Source organism: Apteryx mantelli, chromosome 4, assembly GCF_036417845.1.
Source record: "Apteryx mantelli isolate bAptMan1 chromosome 4, bAptMan1.hap1, whole genome shotgun sequence".
Taxonomy (NCBI): domain Eukaryota; kingdom Metazoa; phylum Chordata; class Aves; order Apterygiformes; family Apterygidae; genus Apteryx; species Apteryx mantelli.
In genome coordinates, this window is record NC_089981.1 from 84,245,446 (window position 1) to 84,266,018 (window position 20,573).

At 61.8% G+C, this 20,573-nt stretch overlaps 6 protein-coding genes across 6 annotated transcripts; all 6 read right to left on the reverse strand.

Annotated features, from left to right (window-relative positions):
- Nucleotides 1-265: 265 nt before the first annotated feature.
- LOC136992018 (inositol 1,4,5-trisphosphate receptor-interacting protein-like 1) lies at nucleotides 266-3,507 on the reverse strand. Its single transcript, XM_067295697.1, has 2 exons — nucleotides 3,418-3,507; nucleotides 266-1,753 (listed from the first exon to the last, which is right to left on the reverse strand). Exons 1-2 carry the CDS (start codon nucleotides 3,505-3,507, stop codon nucleotides 266-268), a joined length of 1,578 nt encoding a protein of 525 aa, XP_067151798.1.
- A 477-nt stretch (nucleotides 3,508-3,984) lies between these two features.
- On the reverse strand, nucleotides 3,985-7,226 carry LOC136992019 (inositol 1,4,5-trisphosphate receptor-interacting protein-like 1). Its single transcript, XM_067295698.1, has 2 exons — nucleotides 7,137-7,226; nucleotides 3,985-5,472 (listed from the first exon to the last, which is right to left on the reverse strand). Exons 1-2 carry the CDS (start codon nucleotides 7,224-7,226, stop codon nucleotides 3,985-3,987), a joined length of 1,578 nt encoding a protein of 525 aa, XP_067151799.1.
- Nucleotides 7,227-7,703: 477 nt separating this feature from the next.
- Nucleotides 7,704-10,945, reverse strand: LOC136992020 (inositol 1,4,5-trisphosphate receptor-interacting protein-like 1). The gene is made up of 2 exons (XM_067295700.1): nucleotides 10,856-10,945; nucleotides 7,704-9,191 (listed from the first exon to the last, which is right to left on the reverse strand). The coding sequence occupies exons 1-2, from the start codon at nucleotides 10,943-10,945 to the stop codon at nucleotides 7,704-7,706; spliced, it is 1,578 nt and encodes a 525-aa protein (XP_067151801.1).
- Nucleotides 10,946-11,422: 477 nt separating this feature from the next.
- Nucleotides 11,423-14,664, reverse strand: LOC136992021 (inositol 1,4,5-trisphosphate receptor-interacting protein-like 1). The gene is made up of 2 exons (XM_067295701.1): nucleotides 14,575-14,664; nucleotides 11,423-12,910 (listed from the first exon to the last, which is right to left on the reverse strand). The coding sequence occupies exons 1-2, from the start codon at nucleotides 14,662-14,664 to the stop codon at nucleotides 11,423-11,425; spliced, it is 1,578 nt and encodes a 525-aa protein (XP_067151802.1).
- A 477-nt stretch (nucleotides 14,665-15,141) lies between these two features.
- LOC136992022 (inositol 1,4,5-trisphosphate receptor-interacting protein-like 1) lies at nucleotides 15,142-18,383 on the reverse strand. Its single transcript, XM_067295702.1, has 2 exons — nucleotides 18,294-18,383; nucleotides 15,142-16,629 (listed from the first exon to the last, which is right to left on the reverse strand). Exons 1-2 carry the CDS (start codon nucleotides 18,381-18,383, stop codon nucleotides 15,142-15,144), a joined length of 1,578 nt encoding a protein of 525 aa, XP_067151803.1.
- Nucleotides 18,384-18,860: 477 nt separating this feature from the next.
- LOC136992023 (inositol 1,4,5-trisphosphate receptor-interacting protein-like 1) lies at nucleotides 18,861-20,249 on the reverse strand. The gene has a single exon (XM_067295703.1). It carries the CDS (start codon nucleotides 20,247-20,249, stop codon nucleotides 18,861-18,863), a length of 1,389 nt encoding a protein of 462 aa, XP_067151804.1.
- Between the last annotated feature and the right edge of the window lie 324 nt (nucleotides 20,250-20,573).

Genomic DNA, 20,573 nt, shown 5'->3' on the forward strand with positions numbered 1-20,573 from the left:
ACGGGATGGGGCCCCATTCCCCACACAGTGTTGCCCTGACACTCACAGACAGAGTGCTCGTTAAAAGAGGCTAGTCTATTGGAATCTGTGCGTAGGCTAATGCTCCCGTGGGGAATGGGATGTCTCGAAAAGGCTGGGCAGTGGCTGTCCAGGTGATCACAGGGCCTCTGTCGCATGCCTCCTTGCAAGGGCGTCTTCAGCGGGATCGGGTGACATTGCTCAAACTGTGCTTTTGCTGAATTTCCGGAACCCTCTTCCAGCATGATTATAACAGGCTCCTGAGACGAACTTGCAGCCGCCTGAAGTCACGCAGTGCCTGAGCGTGGGCGTCCGGCTCCTGCGCCAGGCGCTGGAAGAGGTTGAGCGGGCTGGCCGTTTGGAAGGCCACTGGCAGAGGGACCTCTCTGGGCACCCTCTCGTTGCCTAGGAGGAAGTGGTGCAGCTGTTTGTCCTCCAGGCAGCGCTGCAGGTACTGCAGGATGCCATCCACCCGCTCCAGGAGATGTCCTCTGTGCCAACGTGACAGAGGTATGACTGTGAGCAGGTGCATCAGCACTGTCTTCAAGCAGTAGGTGGAAAAGCCTGTGCCCTCCAGGAGACGGGCAAAGAGGTTCAGACATGTCAGGTGGCAACTGTCCTGGGGGGCCTGCCTGGCCACGAACCTGAAGAACAGCATCTCTGGAACAGCACAGCTCTCCAGCCACGTTGTGCTGCTGGGGAGGCCAGCCCTTGCCTGCTGGCTGGTCAGGAAAACTCTCGAGTCGCCTTGCTGCACGCCAAACAGTATCTCGATGGACAAGGACCTCCCGGAGACCTTTTCCAGACGGAGCTTGCAGGAGCGGGAAGAGGGCAGCACCGTCAGCCGGCAGCGGTGTGATGCAGGCAAAAGCAGCCAGGCGTTCATCGCTGTTAGCTGGAACCAGCAGGCAGTTTTCTCGACGTCCAGGTAGGAGTGGCTGCACAGGTATTGCAGGAGGCAGGGGCCCTGATTCCTGCCCAGCTCAGCCTCGGGGCGGTGCAGGAAGCACCGCACGTCGCCCAGCAGCTGCTGCCTCAAGCACACGCACTCCAGTTCCACGCGAACGCGGCCGTGCCTCGCCGGCAGCTCCCCACCAGCGCCCAGCTCCAGGTGAAAGCAGTGCCCAGTTGGTGGCTTCAGGGGCACGAGCAGGCTGTAGACGGTGTCCCAATGGGAGCTCCAGCCTTCGAAGGCGCTGCCCACCCCGATGCATTGTTCCAGCCGTAGCAGAGGAGTATTCAAGGTGATGAGATGGCAGGCATGGAGCAGGTCGCCCACCAGCGCCTCCACCACCTTGCACCTTTTGGCCAGGTGCAGCACTGGCACCTGCATTTGCTGCATGAGAAACCTTCCCACATCCCATTCATTGACGGGGGCTTCCTCTTCCTCCTCACTGCTGGAGGAGCTCTCGTCACTGCTGCTCTCTGACTCGTCGGAATCGACCTCGGTGGCCATCCAGAAGAGCTCAAAGAGCAACACGAGGGCTCCAGGCAAGGCCCCAAAGGGCCACACCTCCCACATGGCCAAGAGCATATTTTTCAGGAAAAGTCTGCTCTGCAGCTTCTGAGTCATCTTATCAAGCTCCTGCTGCAGCCGAATCATCTCCTGCCTCAGCTGCTCTTCACGCTGCTGCATCCGCTGCTGCGTGGCCAGATCTATCTGGTCACCGACCTTCAGCGGGTGCGGAACAATGCCCAGCACAGCCAGGATGAGGACAATACCTCCAGCCATGGCCTAGAGGAGATGGGAGAGCAAGAGATGAGCCGGGCTGGGTGGGAGAGAGCTGGCGGACTGGGGGCAGGAGCCACAGGAGTGAAGGGGAAGGATGGGAGAAGGGCCAAGGGACCTTGGAGGCAGCAAGGACAGGGTTCGTGAGCGCTGCCTGAGCAGCAACGTGGTGGGGCCCAGGCTGCCAAGCCTGCCCTGAGGCCCAGCACTGTGGCCAGGCTTTGCCTTGGGAGGGGCAGGGGTGCCACAAGGGCAAGTGGCACTAGAGTGGGGACTCCGGAGGAGTGACTCCCTGTGCCCCCGGGGGAGCAGTGTCCTGCAGAGCTGTGGGCGCCCCTCACATGCCCAACACGTCTCTGGGCACCCGGGGGCGCTGGGAGCCCCAGACGCCTCTATCCCTGGCCCCCAAGGCGGCAACGCCCCCACCCAACGCGCTCCTGTGTGCGGCTCAGCCCTAGCTGCAGTGCTAGAAAGCCCCGGGAGGGAGCCAGCGTTTGTGCCCCAGCCCTCGTCCCGCCCAGCCTTGCCCCCCTGCCGCACTCACCCTGCAGAGGCTGCTGCAGCCTGGGCTGGCCCAGGCCGTAGTGCTGGGGGCCCAGCAGCGCTGCGGGGCCGACGCCTGCGGGTGCCCTTGTGACGGCGCCCTCCCTTTGTGACTTGTCGTCTGCGCTGTCACGGGGGCACAGCCCCTCTGCAGAGCCAGCCGGCCAGCCCTGGCCGTCATCCCCACCCCGCCTCAGCATGGGGTCCCGCATGGGCAGCCAGAGCTGAGGCCCCGGCACCCACCACCTGTGAGCCCATGCAGCAGCAGCACAGTGCACCTGTGGCCTCCCCTCATCAAGTGGGCAGAAGCACCCCCAAAAAAGCCCTTAACCCTTATGAGAACAAAGAAGAGGGTCTGTGGAAGGAGTTCCTCGACTTCCAAAGAGACGTTCAATATTTTCCGAGACAGGCGGATGGGCTCCAGCTCTTGTCATCAAACAACGAGGAGCCTTTGGGAAGGGACAAACTAGAGGAAGTCCTGTCCTCCTTCCCATGAGGGGTTTGTTCATTCTGAACCTTGCAAACCTCCTCCTTCCTTCTTCTCCTCTTGGAGTTCTTCTGCTGAGGCAGGTCTTAGCCCTGCAAGTCCTGAGAACCAAGCCTGAGAACCAAACAAGGGTGTCCCCAGTGAGAGCAGCAGCTCTCCCATGACTCCTGTCTCGGGGCGACCACTTGCCCCCTCAAGTGCAGGCACGGGGGCTGGAGAGGCCACTCTATGGCCCGCCACTCTGGCACGCTGTTGCCTGTGGGGCAGCTGCTCCGCGGTTGCCAGAGCATGTCCGCTGGCCTAACCTGGGGCTGAAGGGACCTTGGTGAAGCGAAGGGGCCTCTTACCACGCACGCTCATAGGACCACACTCCCGGCACTCCCCAGGCCCAGGCATCTCCCTGTGGGGTGCTGGTGGCCAGAGGATGGAGAGAGCGGGAGACTCCCCTCTGCCTGGGGGGGATACCTCCTCTCCCTTCTCTCCCTCTCAGGGGCCGTACCTGGGTCGGCCGCGGGCTAGAGCTCGTTGGTCACTTCCCCCTAATTGCCCTAGAGCTCTCCAGGGCCCAGAGAGCGCCCTGTGATGACGCTGTCCAGAAAGATTTGCCGCTGCAGACAACCACGCCACATGGGGGCTTTACCTCTACAAAGAGCGATCGCTTCAGCTTGCTGCGAGATGCAGGCAATGCATGTTTGGGGGCGCAGCACTTGCCGCAGACCTTGCTGGCCATGCTAGCGCTGGCAGGGGTGCCCTAGCGCTGCCTGTTGAGCATGTGCAGCGTACATCTGATGCACCTCGGGAATGTCATCTGTGCGGCGCGCTTGCTGCTGTGAACTCGCTGTCTGGGACTGGGGCAAACAGGGCAGCCCGGTGTGTGCTAGTGTTTGTGAGTTCCGATCATCTCCCAGACTTGAGGAAATCTTGTGGGCATGTATCCCCGTGACGGGATGGGGCCCCATTCCCCACACAGTGTTGCCCTGACACTCACAGACAGAGTGCTCGTTAAAAGAGGCTAGTCTATTGGAATCTGTGCGTAGGCTAATGCTCCCGTGGGGAATGGGATGTCTCGAAAAGGCTGGGCAGTGGCTGTCCAGGTGATCACAGGGCCTCTGTCGCATGCCTCCTTGCAAGGGCGTCTTCAGCGGGATCGGGTGACATTGCTCAAACTGTGCTTTTGCTGAATTTCCGGAACCCTCTTCCAGCATGATTATAACAGGCTCCTGAGACGAACTTGCAGCCGCCTGAAGTCACGCAGTGCCTGAGCGTGGGCGTCCGGCTCCTGCGCCAGGCGCTGGAAGAGGTTGAGCGGGCTGGCCGTTTGGAAGGCCACTGGCAGAGGGACCTCTCTGGGCACCCTCTCGTTGCCTAGGAGGAAGTGGTGCAGCTGTTTGTCCTCCAGGCAGCGCTGCAGGTACTGCAGGATGCCATCCACCCGCTCCAGGAGATGTCCTCTGTGCCAACGTGACAGAGGTATGACTGTGAGCAGGTGCATCAGCACTGTCTTCAAGCAGTAGGTGGAAAAGCCTGTGCCCTCCAGGAGACGGGCAAAGAGGTTCAGACATGTCAGGTGGCAACTGTCCTGGGGGGCCTGCCTGGCCACGAACCTGAAGAACAGCATCTCTGGAACAGCACAGCTCTCCAGCCACGTTGTGCTGCTGGGGAGGCCAGCCCTTGCCTGCTGGCTGGTCAGGAAAACTCTCGAGTCGCCTTGCTGCACGCCAAACAGTATCTCGATGGACAAGGACCTCCCGGAGACCTTTTCCAGACGGAGCTTGCAGGAGCGGGAAGAGGGCAGCACCGTCAGCCGGCAGCGGTGTGATGCAGGCAAAAGCAGCCAGGCGTTCATCGCTGTTAGCTGGAACCAGCAGGCAGTTTTCTCGACGTCCAGGTAGGAGTGGCTGCACAGGTATTGCAGGAGGCAGGGGCCCTGATTCCTGCCCAGCTCAGCCTCGGGGCGGTGCAGGAAGCACCGCACGTCGCCCAGCAGCTGCTGCCTCAAGCACACGCACTCCAGTTCCACGCGAACGCGGCCGTGCCTCGCCGGCAGCTCCCCACCAGCGCCCAGCTCCAGGTGAAAGCAGTGCCCAGTTGGTGGCTTCAGGGGCACGAGCAGGCTGTAGACGGTGTCCCAATGGGAGCTCCAGCCTTCGAAGGCGCTGCCCACCCCGATGCATTGTTCCAGCCGTAGCAGAGGAGTATTCAAGGTGATGAGATGGCAGGCATGGAGCAGGTCGCCCACCAGCGCCTCCACCACCTTGCACCTTTTGGCCAGGTGCAGCACTGGCACCTGCATTTGCTGCATGAGAAACCTTCCCACATCCCATTCATTGACGGGGGCTTCCTCTTCCTCCTCACTGCTGGAGGAGCTCTCGTCACTGCTGCTCTCTGACTCGTCGGAATCGACCTCGGTGGCCATCCAGAAGAGCTCAAAGAGCAACACGAGGGCTCCAGGCAAGGCCCCAAAGGGCCACACCTCCCACATGGCCAAGAGCATATTTTTCAGGAAAAGTCTGCTCTGCAGCTTCTGAGTCATCTTATCAAGCTCCTGCTGCAGCCGAATCATCTCCTGCCTCAGCTGCTCTTCACGCTGCTGCATCCGCTGCTGCGTGGCCAGATCTATCTGGTCACCGACCTTCAGCGGGTGCGGAACAATGCCCAGCACAGCCAGGATGAGGACAATACCTCCAGCCATGGCCTAGAGGAGATGGGAGAGCAAGAGATGAGCCGGGCTGGGTGGGAGAGAGCTGGCGGACTGGGGGCAGGAGCCACAGGAGTGAAGGGGAAGGATGGGAGAAGGGCCAAGGGACCTTGGAGGCAGCAAGGACAGGGTTCGTGAGCGCTGCCTGAGCAGCAACGTGGTGGGGCCCAGGCTGCCAAGCCTGCCCTGAGGCCCAGCACTGTGGCCAGGCTTTGCCTTGGGAGGGGCAGGGGTGCCACAAGGGCAAGTGGCACTAGAGTGGGGACTCCGGAGGAGTGACTCCCTGTGCCCCCGGGGGAGCAGTGTCCTGCAGAGCTGTGGGCGCCCCTCACATGCCCAACACGTCTCTGGGCACCCGGGGGCGCTGGGAGCCCCAGACGCCTCTATCCCTGGCCCCCAAGGCGGCAACGCCCCCACCCAACGCGCTCCTGTGTGCGGCTCAGCCCTAGCTGCAGTGCTAGAAAGCCCCGGGAGGGAGCCAGCGTTTGCGCCCCAGCCCTCGTCCCGCCCAGCCTTGCCCCCCTGCCGCACTCACCCTGCAGAGGCTGCTGCAGCCTGGGCTGGCCCAGGCCGTAGTGCTGGGGGCCCAGCAGCGCTGCGGGGCCGACGCCTGCGGGTGCCCTTGTGACGGCGCCCTCCCTTTGTGACTTGTCGTCTGCGCTGTCACGGGGGCACAGCCCCTCTGCAGAGCCAGCCGGCCAGCCCTGGCCGTCATCCCCACCCCGCCTCAGCATGGGGTCCCGCATGGGCAGCCAGAGCTGAGGCCCCGGCACCCACCACCTGTGAGCCCATGCGGCAGCAGCACAGTGCACCTGTGGCCTCCCCTCATCAAGTGGGCAGAAGCACCCCCAAAAAAGCCCTTAACCCTTATGAGAACAAAGAAGAGGGACTGTGGAAGGAGTTCCTCGACTTCCAAAGAGACGTTCAATATTTTCCGAGACAGGCGGATGGGCTCCAGCTCTTGTCATCAAACAACGAGGAGCCTTTGGGAAGGGACAAACTAGAGGAAGTCCTGTCCTCCTTCCCATGAGGGGTTTGTTCATTCTGAACCTTGCAAACCTCCTCCTTCCTTCTTCTCCTCTTGGAGTTCTTCTGCTGAGGCAGGTCTTAGCCCTGCAAGTCCTGAGAACCAAGCCTGAGAACCAAACAAGGGTGTCCCCAGTGAGAGCAGCAGCTCTCCCATGACTCCTGTCTCGGGGCGACCACTTGCCCCCTCAAGTGCAGGCACGGGGGCTGGAGAGGCCACTCTATGGCCCGCCACTCTGGCACGCTGTTGCCTGTGGGGCAGCTGCTCCGCGGTTGCCAGAGCATGTCCGCTGGCCTAACCTGGGGCTGAAGGGACCTTGGTGAAGCGAAGGGGCCTCTTACCACGCACGCTCATAGGACCACACTCCCGGCACTCCCCAGGCCCAGGCATCTCCCTGTGGGGTGCTGGTGGCCAGAGGATGGAGAGAGCGGGAGACTCCCCTCTGCCTGGGGGGGATACCTCCTCTCCCTTCTCTCCCTCTCAGGGGCCGTACCTGGGTCGGCCGCGGGCTAGAGCTCGTTGGTCACTTCCCCCTAATTGCCCTAGAGCTCTCCAGGGACCAGAGAGCGCCCTGTGATGACGCTGTCCAGAAAGATTTGCCGCTGCAGACAACCACGCCACATGGGGGCTTTACCTCTACAAAGAGCGATCGCTTCAGCTTGCTGCGAGATGCAGGCAATGCATGTTTGGGGGCGCAGCACTTGCCGCAGACCTTGCTGGCCATGCTAGCGCTGGCAGGGGTGCCCTAGCGCTGCCTGTTGAGCATGTGCAGCGTACATCTGATGCACCTCGGGAATGTCATCTGTGCGGCGCGCTTGCTGCTGTGAACTCGCTGTCTGGGACTGGGGCAAACAGGGCAGCCCGGTGTGTGCTAGTGTTTGTGAGTTCCGATCATCTCCCAGACTTGAGGAAATCTTGTGGGCATGTATCCCCGTGACGGGATGGGGCCCCATTCCCCACACAGTGTTGCCCTGACACTCACAGACAGAGTGCTCGTTAAAAGAGGCTAGTCTATTGGAATCTGTGCGTAGGCTAATGCTCCCGTGGGGAATGGGATGTCTCGAAAAGGCTGGGCAGTGGCTGTCCAGGTGATCACAGGGCCTCTGTCGCATGCCTCCTTGCAAGGGCGTCTTCAGCGGGATCGGGTGACATCGCTCAAACTGTGCTTTTGCTGAATTTCCGGAACCCTCTTCCAGCATGATTATAACAGGCTCCTGAGACGAACTTGCAGCCGCCTGAAGTCACGCAGTGCCTGAGCGTGGGCGTCCGGCTCCTGCGCCAGGCGCTGGAAGAGGTTGAGCGGGCTGGCCGTTTGGAAGGCCACTGGCAGAGGGACCTCTCTGGGCACCCTCTCGTTGCCTAGGAGGAAGTGGTGCAGCTGTTTGTCCTCCAGGCAGCGCTGCAGGTACTGCAGGATGCCATCCACCCGCTCCAGGAGATGTCCTCTGTGCCAACGTGACAGAGGTATGACTGTGAGCAGGTGCATCAGCACTGTCTTCAAGCAGTAGGTGGAAAAGCCTGTGCCCTCCAGGAGACGGGCAAAGAGGTTCAGACATGTCAGGTGGCAACTGTCCTGGGGGGCCTGCCTGGCCACGAACCTGAAGAACAGCATCTCTGGAACAGCACAGCTCTCCAGCCACGTTGTGCTGCTGGGGAGGCCAGCCCTTGCCTGCTGGCTGGTCAGGAAAACTCTCGAGTCGCCTTGCTGCACGCCAAACAGTATCTCGATGGACAAGGACCTCCCGGAGACCTTTTCCAGACGGAGCTTGCAGGAGCGGGAAGAGGGCAGCACCGTCAGCCGGCAGCGGTGTGATGCAGGCAAAAGCAGCCAGGCGTTCATCACTGTTAGCTGGAACCAGCAGGCAGTTTTCTCGACGTCCAGGTAGGAGTGGCTGCACAGGTATTGCAGGAGGCAGGGGCCCTGATTCCTGCCCAGCTCAGCCTCGGGGCGGTGCAGGAAGCACCGCACGTCGCCCAGCAGCTGCTGCCTCAAGCACACGCACTCCAGTTCCACGCGAACGCGGCCGTGCCTCGCCGGCAGCTCCCCACCAGCGCCCAGCTCCAGGTGAAAGCAGTGCCCAGTTGGTGGCTTCAGGGGCACGAGCAGGCTGTAGACGGTGTCCCAATGGGAGCTCCAGCCTTCGAAGGCGCTGCCCACCCCGATGCATTGTTCCAGCCGTAGCAGAGGAGTATTCAAGGTGATGAGATGGCAGGCATGGAGCAGGTCGCCCACCAGCGCCTCCACCACCTTGCACCTTTTGGCCAGGTGCAGCACTGGCACCTGCATTTGCTGCATGAGAAACCTTCCCACATCCCATTCATTGACGGGGGCTTCCTCTTCCTCCTCACTGCTGGAGGAGCTCTCGTCACTGCTGCTCTCTGACTCGTCGAAATCGACCTCGGTGGCCATCCAGAAGAGCTCAAAGAGCAACACGAGGGCTCCAGGCAAGGCCCCAAAGGGCCACACCTCCCACATGGCCAAGAGCATATTTTTCAGGAAAAGTCCGCTCTGCAGCTCCTGAGTCATCTTATCAAACTCCTGCTGCAGCCGAATCATCTCCTGCCTCAGCTGCTCTTCACGCTGCTGCATCCGCTGCTGCGTGGCCAGATCTATCTGGTCACCGACCTTCAGCGGGTGCGGAACAATGCCCAGCACAGCCAGGATGAGGACAATACCTCCAGCCATGGCCTAGAGGAGATGGGAGAGCAAGAGATGAGCCGGGCTGGGTGGGAGAGAGCTGGCGGACTGGGGGCAGGAGCCACAGGAGTGACGGGGAAGGATGGGAGAAGGGGCAAGGGACCTTGGAGGCAGCAAGGACAGGGTTCGTGAGCGCTGCCTGAGCAGCAACGTGGTGGGGCCCAGGCTGCCAAGCCTGCCCTGAGGCCCAGCACTGTGGCCAGGCTTTGCCTTGGGAGGGGCAGGGGTGCCACAAGGGCAAGTGGCACTAGAGTGGGGACTCCGGAGGAGTGACTCCCTGTGCCCCCGGGGGAGCAGTGTCCTGCAGAGCTGTGGGCGCCCCTCACATGCCCAACATGTCTCTGGGCACCCGGGGGCGCTGGGAGCCCCAGACGCCTCTATCCCTGGCCCCCAAGGCGGCAACGCCCCCACCCAACGCGCTCCTGTGTGCGGCTCAGCCCTAGCTGCAGTGATAGAAAGCCCCGGGAGGGAGCCAGCGTTTGTGCCCCAGCCCTCGTCCCGCCCAGCCTTGCCCCCCTGCCGCACTCACCCTGCAGAGGCTGCTGCAGCCTGGGCTGGCCCAGGCCGTAGTGCTGGGGGCCCAGCAGCGCTGCGGGGCCGATGCCTGCGGGTGCCCTTGTGACGGCGCCCTCCCTTTGTGACTTGTCGTCTGCGCTGTCACGGGGGCACAGCCCCTCTGCAGAGCCAGCCGGCCAGCCCTGGCCGTCATCCCCACCCCGCCTCAGCATGGGGTCCCGCATGGGCAGCCAGAGCTGAGGCCCCGGCACCCACCACCTGTGAGCCCATGCGGCAGCAGCACAGTGCACCTGTGGCCTCCCCTCATCAAGTGGGCAGAAGCACCCCCAAAAAAGCCCTTAACCCTTATGAGAACAAAGAAGAGGGACTGTGGAAGGAGTTCCTCGACTTCCAAAGAGACGTTCAATATTTTCCGAGACAGGCGGATGGGCTCCAGCTCTTGTCATCAAACAACGAGGAGCCTTTGGGAAGGGACAAACTAGAGGAAGTCCTGTCCTCCTTCCCATGAGGGGTTTGTTCATTCTGAACCTTGCAAACCTCCTCCTTCCTTCTTCTCCTCTTGGAGTTCTTCTGCTGAGGCAGGTCTTAGCCCTGCAAGTCCTGAGAACCAAGCCTGAGAACCAAACAAGGGTGTCCCCAGTGAGAGCAGCAGCTCTCCCATGACTCCTGTCTCGGGGCGACCACTTGCCCCCTCAAGTGCAGGCACGGGGGCTGGAGAGGCCACTCTATGGCCCGCCACTCTGGCACGCTGTTGCCCATGGGGCAGCTGCTCCGCGGTTGCCAGAGCATGTCCGCTGGCCTAACCTGGGGCTGAAGGGACCTTGGTGAAGCGAAGGGGCCTCTTACCACGCACGCTCATAGGACCACACTCCCGGCACTCCCCAGGCCCAGGCATCTCCCTGTGGGGTGCTGGTGGCCAGAGGATGGAGAGAGCGGGAGACTCCCCTCTGCCTGGGGGGGATACCTCCTCTCCCTTCTCTCCCTCTCAGGGGCCGTACCTGGGTCGGCCGCGGGCTAGAGCTCGTTGGTCACTTCCCCCTAATTGCCCTAGAGCTCTCCAGGGACCAGAGAGCGCCCTGTGATGACGCTGTCCAGAAAGATTTGCCGCTGCAGACAACCACGCCACATGGGGGCTTTACCTCTACAAAGAGCGATCGCTTCAGCTTGCTGCGAGATGCAGGCAATGCATGTTTGGGGGCGCAGCACTTGCCGCAGACCTTGCTGGCCATGCTAGCGCTGGCAGGGGTGCCCTAGCGCTGCCTGTTGAGCATGTGCAGCGTACATCTGATGCACCTCGGGAATGTCATCTGTGCGGCGCGCTTGCTGCTGTGAACTCGCTGTCTGGGACTGGGGCAAACAGGGCAGCCCGGTGTGTGCTAGTGTTTGTGAGTTCCGATCATCTCCCAGACTTGAGGAAATCTTGTGGGCATGTATCCCCGTGACGGGATGGGGCCCCATTCCCCACACAGTGTTGCCCTGACACTCACAGACAGAGTGCTCGTTAAAAGAGGCTAGTCTATTGGAATCTGTGCGTAGGCTAATGCTCCCGTGGGGAATGGGATGTCTCGAAAAGGCTGGGCAGTGGCTGTCCAGGTGATCACAGGGCCTCTGTCGCATGCCTCCTTGCAAGGGCGTCTTCAGCGGGATCGGGTGACATCGCTCAAACTGTGCTTTTGCTGAATTTCCGGAACCCTCTTCCAGCATGATTATAACAGGCTCCTGAGACGAACTTGCAGCCGCCTGAAGTCACGCAGTGCCTGAGCGTGGGCGTCCGGCTCCTGCGCCAGGCGCTGGAAGAGGTTGAGCGGGCTGGCCGTTTGGAAGGCCACTGGCAGAGGGACCTCTCTGGGCACCCTCTCGTTGCCTAGGAGGAAGTGGTGCAGCTGTTTGTCCTCCAGGCAGCGCTGCAGGTACTGCAGGATGCCATCCACCCGCTCCAGGAGATGTCCTCTGTGCCAACGTGACAGAGGTATGACTGTGAGCAGGTGCATCAGCACTGTCTTCAAGCAGTAGGTGGAAAAGCCTGTGCCCTCCAGGAGACGGGCAAAGAGGTTCAGACATGTCAGGTGGCAACTGTCCTGGGGGGCCTGCCTGGCCACGAACCTGAAGAACAGCATCTCTGGAACAGCACAGCTCTCCAGCCACGTTGTGCTGCTGGGGAGGCCAGCCCTTGCCTGCTGGCTGGTCAGGAAAACTCTCGAGTCGCCTTGCTGCACGCCAAACAGTATCTCGATGGACAAGGACCTCCCGGAGACCTTTTCCAGACGGAGCTTGCAGGAGCGGGAAGAGGGCAGCACCGTCAGCCGGCAGCGGTGTGATGCAGGCAAAAGCAGCCAGGCGTTCATCGCTGTTAGCTGGAACCAGCAGGCAGTTTTCTCGACGTCCAGGTAGGAGTGGCTGCACAGGTATTGCAGGAGGCAGGGGCCCTGATTCCTGCCCAGCTCAGCCTCGGGGCGGTGCAGGAAGCACCGCACGTCGCCCAGCAGCTGCTGCCTCAAGCACACGCACTCCAGTTCCACGCGAACGCGGCCGTGCCTCGCCGGCAGCTCCCCACCAGCGCCCAGCTCCAGGTGAAAGCAGTGCCCAGTTGGTGGCTTCAGGGGCACGAGCAGGCTGTAGACGGTGTCCCAATGGGAGCTCCAGCCTTCGAAGGCGCTGCCCACCCCGATGCATTGTTCCAGCCGTAGCAGAGGAGTATTCAAGGTGATGAGATGGCAGGCATGGAGCAGGTCGCCCACCAGCGCCTCCACCACCTTGCACCTTTTGGCCAGGTGCAGCACTGGCACCTGCATTTGCTGCATGAGAAACCTTCCCACATCCCATTCATTGACGGGGGCTTCCTCTTCCTCCTCACTGCTGGAGGAGCTCTCGTCACTGCTGCTCTCTGACTCGTCGAAATCGACCTCGGTGGCCATCCAGAAGAGCTCAAAGAGCAACACGAGGGCTCCAGGCAAGGCCCCAAAGGGCCACACCTCCCACATGGCCAAGAGCATATTTTTCAGGAAAAGTCCGCTCTGCAGCTCCTGAGTCATCTTATCAAACTCCTGCTGCAGCCGAATCATCTCCTGCCTCAGCTGCTCTTCACGCTGCTGCATCCGCTGCTGCGTGGCCAGATCTATCTGGTCACCGACCTTCAGCGGGTGCGGAACAATGCCCAGCACAGCCAGGATGAGGACAATACCTCCAGCCATGGCCTAGAGGAGATGGGAGAGCAAGAGATGAGCCGGGCTGGGTGGGAGAGAGCTGGCGGACTGGGGGCAGGAGCCACAGGAGTGACGGGGAAGGATGGGAGAAGGGGCAAGGGACCTTGGAGGCAGCAAGGACAGGGTTCGTGAGCGCTGCCTGAGCAGCAACGTGGTGGGGCCCAGGCTGCCAAGCCTGCCCTGAGGCCCAGCACTGTGGCCAGGCTTTGCCTTGGGAGGGGCAGGGGTGCCACAAGGGCAAGTGGCACTAGAGTGGGGACTCCGGAGGAGTGACTCCCTGTGCCCCCGGGGGAGCAGTGTCCTGCAGAGCTGTGGGCGCCCCTCACATGCCCAACACGTCTCTGGGCACCCGGGGGCGCTGGGAGCCCCAGACGCCTCTATCCCTGGCCCCCAAGGCGGCAACGCCCCCACCCAACGCGCTCCTGTGTGCGGCTCAGCCCTAGCTGCAGTGCTAGAAAGCCCCGGGAGGGAGCCAGCGTTTGTGCCCCAGCCCTCGTCCCGCCCAGCCTTGCCCCCCTGCCGCACTCACCCTGCAGAGGCTGCTGCAGCCTGGGCTGGCCCAGGCCGTAGTGCTGGGGGCCCAGCAGCGCTGCGGGGCCGATGCCTGCGGGTGCCCTTGTGACGGCGCCCTCCCTTTGTGACTTGTCGTCTGCGCTGTCACGGGGGCACAGCCCCTCTGCAGAGCCAGCCGGCCAGCCCTGGCCGTCATCCCCACCCCGCCTCAGCATGGGGTCCCGCATGGGCAGCCAGAGCTGAGGCCCCGGCACCCACCACCTGTGAGCCCATGCGGCAGCAGCACAGTGCACCTGTGGCCTCCCCTCATCAAGTGGGCAGAAGCACCCCCAAAAAAGCCCTTAACCCTTATGAGAACAAAGAAGAGGGACTGTGGAAGGAGTTCCTCGACTTCCAAAGAGACGTTCAATATTTTCCGAGACAGGCGGATGGGCTCCAGCTCTTGTCATCAAACAACGAGGAGCCTTTGGGAAGGGACAAACTAGAGGAAGTCCTGTCCTCCTTCCCATGAGGGGTTTGTTCATTCTGAACCTTGCAAACCTCCTCCTTCCTTCTTCTCCTCTTGGAGTTCTTCTGCTGAGGCAGGTCTTAGCCCTGCAAGTCCTGAGAACCAAGCCTGAGAACCAAACAAGGGTGTCCCCAGTGAGAGCAGCAGCTCTCCCATGACTCCTGTCTCGGGGCGACCACTTGCCCCCTCAAGTGCAGGCACGGGGGCTGGAGAGGCCACTCTATGGCCCGCCACTCTGGCACGCTGTTGCCCATGGGGCAGCTGCTCCGCGGTTGCCAGAGCATGTCCGCTGGCCTAACCTGGGGCTGAAGGGACCTTGGTGAAGCGAAGGGGCCTCTTACCACGCACGCTCATAGGACCACACTCCCAGCACTCCCCAGGCCCAGGCATCTCCCTGTGGGGTGCTGGTGGCCAGAGGATGGAGAGAGCGGGAGACTCCCCTCTGCCTGGGGGGGATACCTCCTCTCCCTTCTCTCCCTCTCAGGGGCCGTACCTGGGTCGGCCGCGGGCTAGAGCTCGTTGGTCACTTCCCCCTAATTGCCCTAGAGCTCTCCAGGGCCCAGAGAGCGCCCTGTGATGACGCTGTCCAGAAAGATTTGCCGCTGCAGACAACCACGCCACATGGGGGCTTTACCTCTACAAAGAGCGATCGCTTCAGCTTGCTGCGAGATGCAGGCAATGCATGTTTGGGGGCGCAGCACTTGCCGCAGACCTTGCTGGCCATGCTAGCGCTGGCAGGGGTGCCCTAGCGCTGCCTGTTGAGCATGTGCAGCGTACATCTGATGCACCTCGGGAATGTCATCTGTGCGGCGCGCTTGCTGCTGTGAACTCGCTGTCTGGGACTGGGGCAAACAGGGCAGCCCGGTGTGTGCTAGTGTTTGTGAGTTCCGATCATCTCCCAGACTTGAGGAAATCTTGTGGGCATGTATCCCCGTGACGGGATGGGGCCCCATTCCCCACACAGTGTTGCCCTGACACTCACAGACAGAGTGCTCGTTAAAAGAGGCTAGTCTATTGGAATCTGTGCGTAGGCTAATGCTCCCGTGGGGAATGGGATGTCTCGAAAAGGCTGGGCAGTGGCTGTCCAGGTGATCACAGGGCCTCTGTCGCATGCCTCCTTGCAAGGGCGTCTTCAGCGGGATCGGGTGACATCGCTCAAACTGTGCTTTTGCTGAATTTCCGGAACCCTCTTCCAGCATGATTATAACAGGCTCCTGAGACGAACTTGCAGCCGCCTGAAGTCACGCAGTGCCTGAGCGTGGGCGTCCGGCTCCTGCGCCAGGCGCTGGAAGAGGTTGAGCGGGCTGGCCGTTTGGAAGGCCACTGGCAGAGGGACCTCTCTGGGCACCCTCTCGTTGCCTAGGAGGAAGTGGTGCAGCTGTTTGTCCTCCAGGCAGCGCTGCAGGTACTGCAGGATGCCATCCACCCGCTCCAGGAGATGTCCTCTGTGCCAACGTGACAGAGGTATGACTGTGAGCAGGTGCATCAGCACTGTCTTCAAGCAGTAGGTGGAAAAGCCTGTGCCCTCCAGGAGACGGGCAAAGAGGTTCAGACATGTCAGGTGGCAACTGTCCTGGGGGGCCTGCCTGGCCACGAACCTGAAGAACAGCATCTCTGGAACAGCACAGCTCTCCAGCCACGTTGTGCTGCTGGGGAGGCCAGCCCTTGCCTGCTGGCTGGTCAGGAAAACTCTCGAGTCGCCTTGCTGCACGCCAAACAGTATCTCGATGGACAAGGACCTCCCGGAGACCTTTTCCAGACGGAGCTTGCAGGAGCGGGAAGAGGGCAGCACCGTCAGCCGGCAGCGGTGTGATGCAGGCAAAAGCAGCCAGGCGTTCATCGCTGTTAGCTGGAACCAGCAGGCAGTTTTCTCGACGTCCAGGTAGGAGTGGCTGCACAGGTATTGCAGGAGGCAGGGGCCCTGATTCCTGCCCAGCTCAGCCTCGGGGCGGTGCAGGAAGCACCGCACGTCGCCCAGCAGCTGCTGCCTCAAGCACACGCACTCCAGTTCCACGCGAACGCGGCCGTGCCTCGCCGGCAGCTCCCCACCAGCGCCCAGCTCCAGGTGAAAGCAGTGCCCAGTTGGTGGCTTCAGGGGCACGAGCAGGCTGTAGACGGTGTCCCAATGGGAGCTCCAGCCTTCGAAGGCGCTGCCCACCCCGATGCATTGTTCCAGCCGTAGCAGAGGAGTATTCAAGGTGATGAGATGGCAGGCATGGAGCAGGTCGCCCACCAGCGCCTCCACCACCTTGCACCTTTTGGCCAGGTGCAGCACTGGCACCTGCATTTGCTGCATGAGAAACCTTCCCACATCCCATTCATTGACGGGGGCTTCCTCTTCCTCCTCACTGCTGGAGGAGCTCTCGTCACTGCTGCTCTCTGACTCGTCGAAATCGACCTCGGTGGCCATCCAGAAGAGCTCAAAGAGCAACACGAGGGCTCCAGGCAAGGCCCCAAAGGGCCACACCTCCCACATGGCCAAGAGCATATTTTTCAGGAAAAGTCCGCTCTGCAGCTCCTGAGTCATCTTATCAAACTCCTGCTGCAGCCGAATCATCTCCTGCCTCAGCTGCTCTTCACGCTGCTGCATCCGCTGCTGCGTGGCCAGATCTATCTGGTCACCGACCTTCAGCGGGTGCGGAACAATGCCCAGCACAGCCAGGATGAGGACAATACCTCCAGCCATGGCCTAGAGGAGATGGGAGAGCAAGAGATGAGCCGGGCTGGGTGGGAGAGAGCTGGCGGACTGGGGGCAGGAGCCACAGGAGTGACGGGGAAGGATGGGAGAAGGGGCAAGGGACCTTGGAGGCAGCAAGGACAGGGTTCGTGAGCGCTGCCTGAGCAGCAACGTGGTGGGGCCCAGGCTGCCAAGCCTGCCCTGAGGCCCAGCACTGTGGCCAGGCTTTGCCTTGGGAGGGGCAGGGGTGCCACAAGGGCAAGTGGCACTAGAGTGGGGACTCCGGAGGAGTGACTCCCTGTGCCCCCGGGGGAGCAGTGTCCTGCAGAGCTGTGGGCGCCCCTCACATGCCCAACACGTCTCTGGGCACCCGGGGGCGCTGGGAGCCCCAGACGCCTCTATCCCTGGCCCCCAAGGCGGCAACGCCCCCACCCAACGCGCTCCTGTGTGCGGCTCAGCCCTAGCTGCAGTGCTAGAAAGCCCCGGGAGGGAGCCAGCGTTTGTGCCCCAGCCCTCGTCCCGCCCAGCCTTGCCCCCCTGCCGCACTCACCCTGCAGAGGCTGCTGCAGCCTGGGCTGGCCCAGGCCGTAGTGCTGGGGGCCCAGCAGCACTGCGGGGCCGACGCCTGCGGGTGCCCTTGTGACGGCGCCCTCCCTTTGTGACTTGTCGTCTGCGCTGTCACGGGGGCACAGCCCCTCTGCAGAGCCAGCCGGCCAGCCCTGGCCGTCATCCCCACCCCGCCTCAGCATGGGGTCCCGCATGGGCAGCCAGAGCTGAGGCCCCGGCACCCACCACCTGTGAGCCCATGCGGCAGCAGCACAGTGCACCTGTGGCCTCCCCTCATCAAGTGGGCAGAAGCACCCCCAAAAAAGCCCTTAACCCTTATGAGAACAAAGAAGAGGGACTGTGGAAGGAGTTCCTCGACTTCCAAAGAGACGTTCAATATTTTCCGAGACAGGCGGATGGGCTCCAGCTCTTGTCATCAAACAACGAGGAGCCTTTGGGAAGGGACAAACTAGAGGAAGTCCTGTCCTCCTTCCCATGAGGGGTTTGTTCATTCTGAACCTTGCAAACCTCCTCCTTCCTTCTTCTCCTCTTGGAGTTCTTCTGCTGAGGCAGGTCTTAGCCCTGCAAGTCCTGAGAACCAAGCCTGAGAACCAAACAAGGGTGTCCCCAGTGAGAGCAGCAGCTCTCCCATGACTCCTGTCTCGGGGCGACCACTTGCCCCCTCAAGTGCAGGCACGGGGGCTGGAGAGGCCACTCTATGGCCCGCCACTCTGGCACGCTGTTGCCTGTGGGGCAGCTGCTCCGCGGTTGCCAGAGCATGTCCGCTGGCCTAACCTGGGGCTGAAGGGACCTTGGTGAAGCGAAGGGGCCTCTTACCACGCACGCTCATAGGACCACACTCCCGGCACTCCCCAGGCCCAGGCATCTCCCTGTGGGGTGCTGGTGGCCAGAGGATGGAGAGAGCGGGAGACTCCCCTCTGCCTGGGGGGGATACCTCCTCTCCCTTCTCTCCCTCTCAGGGGCCGTACCTGGGTCGGCCGCGGGCTAGAGCTCGTTGGTCACTTCCCCCTAATTGCCCTAGAGCTCTCCAGGGCCCAGAGAGCGCCCTGTGATGACGCTGTCCAGAAAGATTTGCCGCTGCAGACAACCACGCCACATGGGGGCTTTACCTCTACAAAGAGCGATCGCTTCAGCTTGCTGCGAGATGCAGGCAATGCATGTTTGGGGGCGCAGCACTTGCCGCAGACCTTGCTGGCCATGCTAGCGCTGGCAGGGGTGCCCTAGCGCTGCCTGTTGAGCATGTGCAGCGTACATCTGATGCACCTCGGGAATGTCTTCTGTGCGGCGCGCTTGCTGCTGTGAACTCGCTGTCTGGGACTGGGGCAAACAGGGCAGCCCGGTGTGTGCTAGTGTTTGTGAGTTCCGATCATCTCCCAGACTTGAGGAAATCTTGTGGGCATGTATCCCCGTGACGGGATGGGGCCCCATTCCCCACACAGTGTTGCCCTGACACTCACAGACAGAGTGCTCGTTAAAAGAGGCTAGTCTATTGGAATCTGTGCGTAGGCTAATGCTCCCGTGGGGAATGGGATGTCTCGAAAAGGCTGGGCAGTGGCTGTCCAGGTGATCACAGGGCCTCTGTCGCATGCCTCCTTGCAAGGGCGTCTTCAGCGGGATCGGGTGACATTGCTCAAACTGTGCTTTTGCTGAATTTCCGGAACCCTCTTCCAGCATGATTATAACAGGCTCCTGAGACGAACTTGCAGCCGCCTGAAGTCACGCAGTGCCTGAGCGTGGGCGTCCGGCTCCTGCGCCAGGCGCTGGAAGAGGTTGAGCGGGCTGGCCGTTTGGAAGGCCACTGGCAGAGGGACCTCTCTGGGCACCCTCTCGTTGCCTAGGAGGAAGTGGTGCAGCTGTTTGTCCTCCAGGCAGCGCTGCAGGTACTGCAGGATGCCATCCACCCGCTCCAGGAGATGTCCTCTGTGCCAACGTGACAGAGGTATGACTGTGAGCAGGTGCATCAGCACTGTCTTCAAGCAGTAGGTGGAAAAGCCTGTGCCCTCCAGGAGACGGGCAAAGAGGTTCAGACATGTCAGGTGGCAACTGTCCTGGGGGGCCTGCCTGGCCACGAACCTGAAGAACAGCATCTCTGGAACAGCACAGCTCTCCAGCCACGTTGTGCTGCTGGGGAGGCCAGCCCTTGCCTGCTGGCTGGTCAGGAAAACTCTCGAGTCGCCTTGCTGCACGCCAAACAGTATCTCGATGGACAAGGACCTCCCGGAGACCTTTTCCAGACGGAGCTTGCAGGAGCGGGAAGAGCGCAGCACCGTCAGCCGGCAGCGGTGTGATGCAGGCAAAAGCAGCCAGGCGTTCATCGCTGTTAGCTGGAACCAGCAAGCAGTTTTCTCGACGTCCAGGTAGGAGTGGCTGCACAGGTATTGCAGGAGGCAGGGGCCCTGATTCCTGCCCAGCTCAGCCTCGGGGCGGTGCAGGAAGCACCGCACGTCGCCCAGCAGCTGCTGCCTCAAGCACACGCACTCCAGTTCCACGCGAACGCGGCCGTGCCTCGCCGGCAGCTCCCCACCAGCGCCCAGCTCCAGGTGAAAGCAGTGCCCAGTTGGTGGCTTCAGGGGCACGAGCAGGCTGTAGACGGTGTCCCAATGGGAGCTCCAGCCTTCGAAGGCGCTGCCCACCCCGATGCATTGTTCCAGCCGTAGCAGAGGAGTATTCAAGGTGATGAGATGGCAGGCATGGAGCAGGTCGCCCACCAGCGCCTCCACCACCTTGCACCTTTTGGCCAGGTGCAGCACTGGCACCTGCATTTGCTGCATGAGAAACCTTCCCACATCCCATTCATTGACGGGGGCTTCCTCTTCCTCCTCACTGCTGGAGGAGCTCTCGTCACTGCTGCTCTCTGACTCGTCGGAATCGACCTCGGTGGCCATCCAGAAGAGCTTAAAGAGCAACACGAGGGCTCCAGGCAAGGCCCCAAAGGGCCACACCTCCCACATGGCCAAGAGCATATTTTTCAGGAAAAGTCCACTCTGCAGCTCCTGAGTCATCTTATCAAACTCCTGCTGCAGCCGAATCATCTCCTGCCTCAGCTGCTCTTCACGCTGCTGCATCCGCTGCTGCGTGGCCAGATCTATCTGGTCACCGACCTTCAGCGGGTGCGGAACAATGCCCAGCACAGCCAGGATGAGGACAATACCTCCAGCCATGGCCTAGAGGAGATGGGAGAGCAAGAGATGAGCCGGGCTGGGTGGGAGAGAGCTGGCGGACTGGGGGCAGGAGCCACAGGAGTGAAGGGGAAGGATGGGAGAAGGGGCAAGGGACCTTGGAGGCAGCAAGGACAGGGTTCGTGAGCGCTGCCTGAGCAGCAACGTGGTGGGGCCCAGGCTGCCAAGCCTGCCCTGAGGCCCAGCACTGTGGCCAGGCTTTGCCTTGGG

Coding starts and splice junctions, on each gene's coding strand:
- LOC136992018 (XM_067295697.1), bottom strand. CDS start 3,507: ATGGCCAGCAAGGTCTGCGGCAAGTGCTGCGCCCCCAAACATGCATTG. Junction 1,754..3,417: donor AGCGATCGCTCTTTGTAGAG/GTAAAGCCCCCA, acceptor CATCTCCTCTAG/GCCATGGCTGGAGGTATTGT.
- LOC136992019 (XM_067295698.1), bottom strand. CDS start 7,226: ATGGCCAGCAAGGTCTGCGGCAAGTGCTGCGCCCCCAAACATGCATTG. Junction 5,473..7,136: donor AGCGATCGCTCTTTGTAGAG/GTAAAGCCCCCA, acceptor CATCTCCTCTAG/GCCATGGCTGGAGGTATTGT.
- LOC136992020 (XM_067295700.1), bottom strand. CDS start 10,945: ATGGCCAGCAAGGTCTGCGGCAAGTGCTGCGCCCCCAAACATGCATTG. Junction 9,192..10,855: donor AGCGATCGCTCTTTGTAGAG/GTAAAGCCCCCA, acceptor CATCTCCTCTAG/GCCATGGCTGGAGGTATTGT.
- LOC136992021 (XM_067295701.1), bottom strand. CDS start 14,664: ATGGCCAGCAAGGTCTGCGGCAAGTGCTGCGCCCCCAAACATGCATTG. Junction 12,911..14,574: donor AGCGATCGCTCTTTGTAGAG/GTAAAGCCCCCA, acceptor CATCTCCTCTAG/GCCATGGCTGGAGGTATTGT.
- LOC136992022 (XM_067295702.1), bottom strand. CDS start 18,383: ATGGCCAGCAAGGTCTGCGGCAAGTGCTGCGCCCCCAAACATGCATTG. Junction 16,630..18,293: donor AGCGATCGCTCTTTGTAGAG/GTAAAGCCCCCA, acceptor CATCTCCTCTAG/GCCATGGCTGGAGGTATTGT.
- LOC136992023 (XM_067295703.1), bottom strand. CDS start 20,249: ATGCAGCAGCGTGAAGAGCAGCTGAGGCAGGAGATGATTCGGCTGCAG.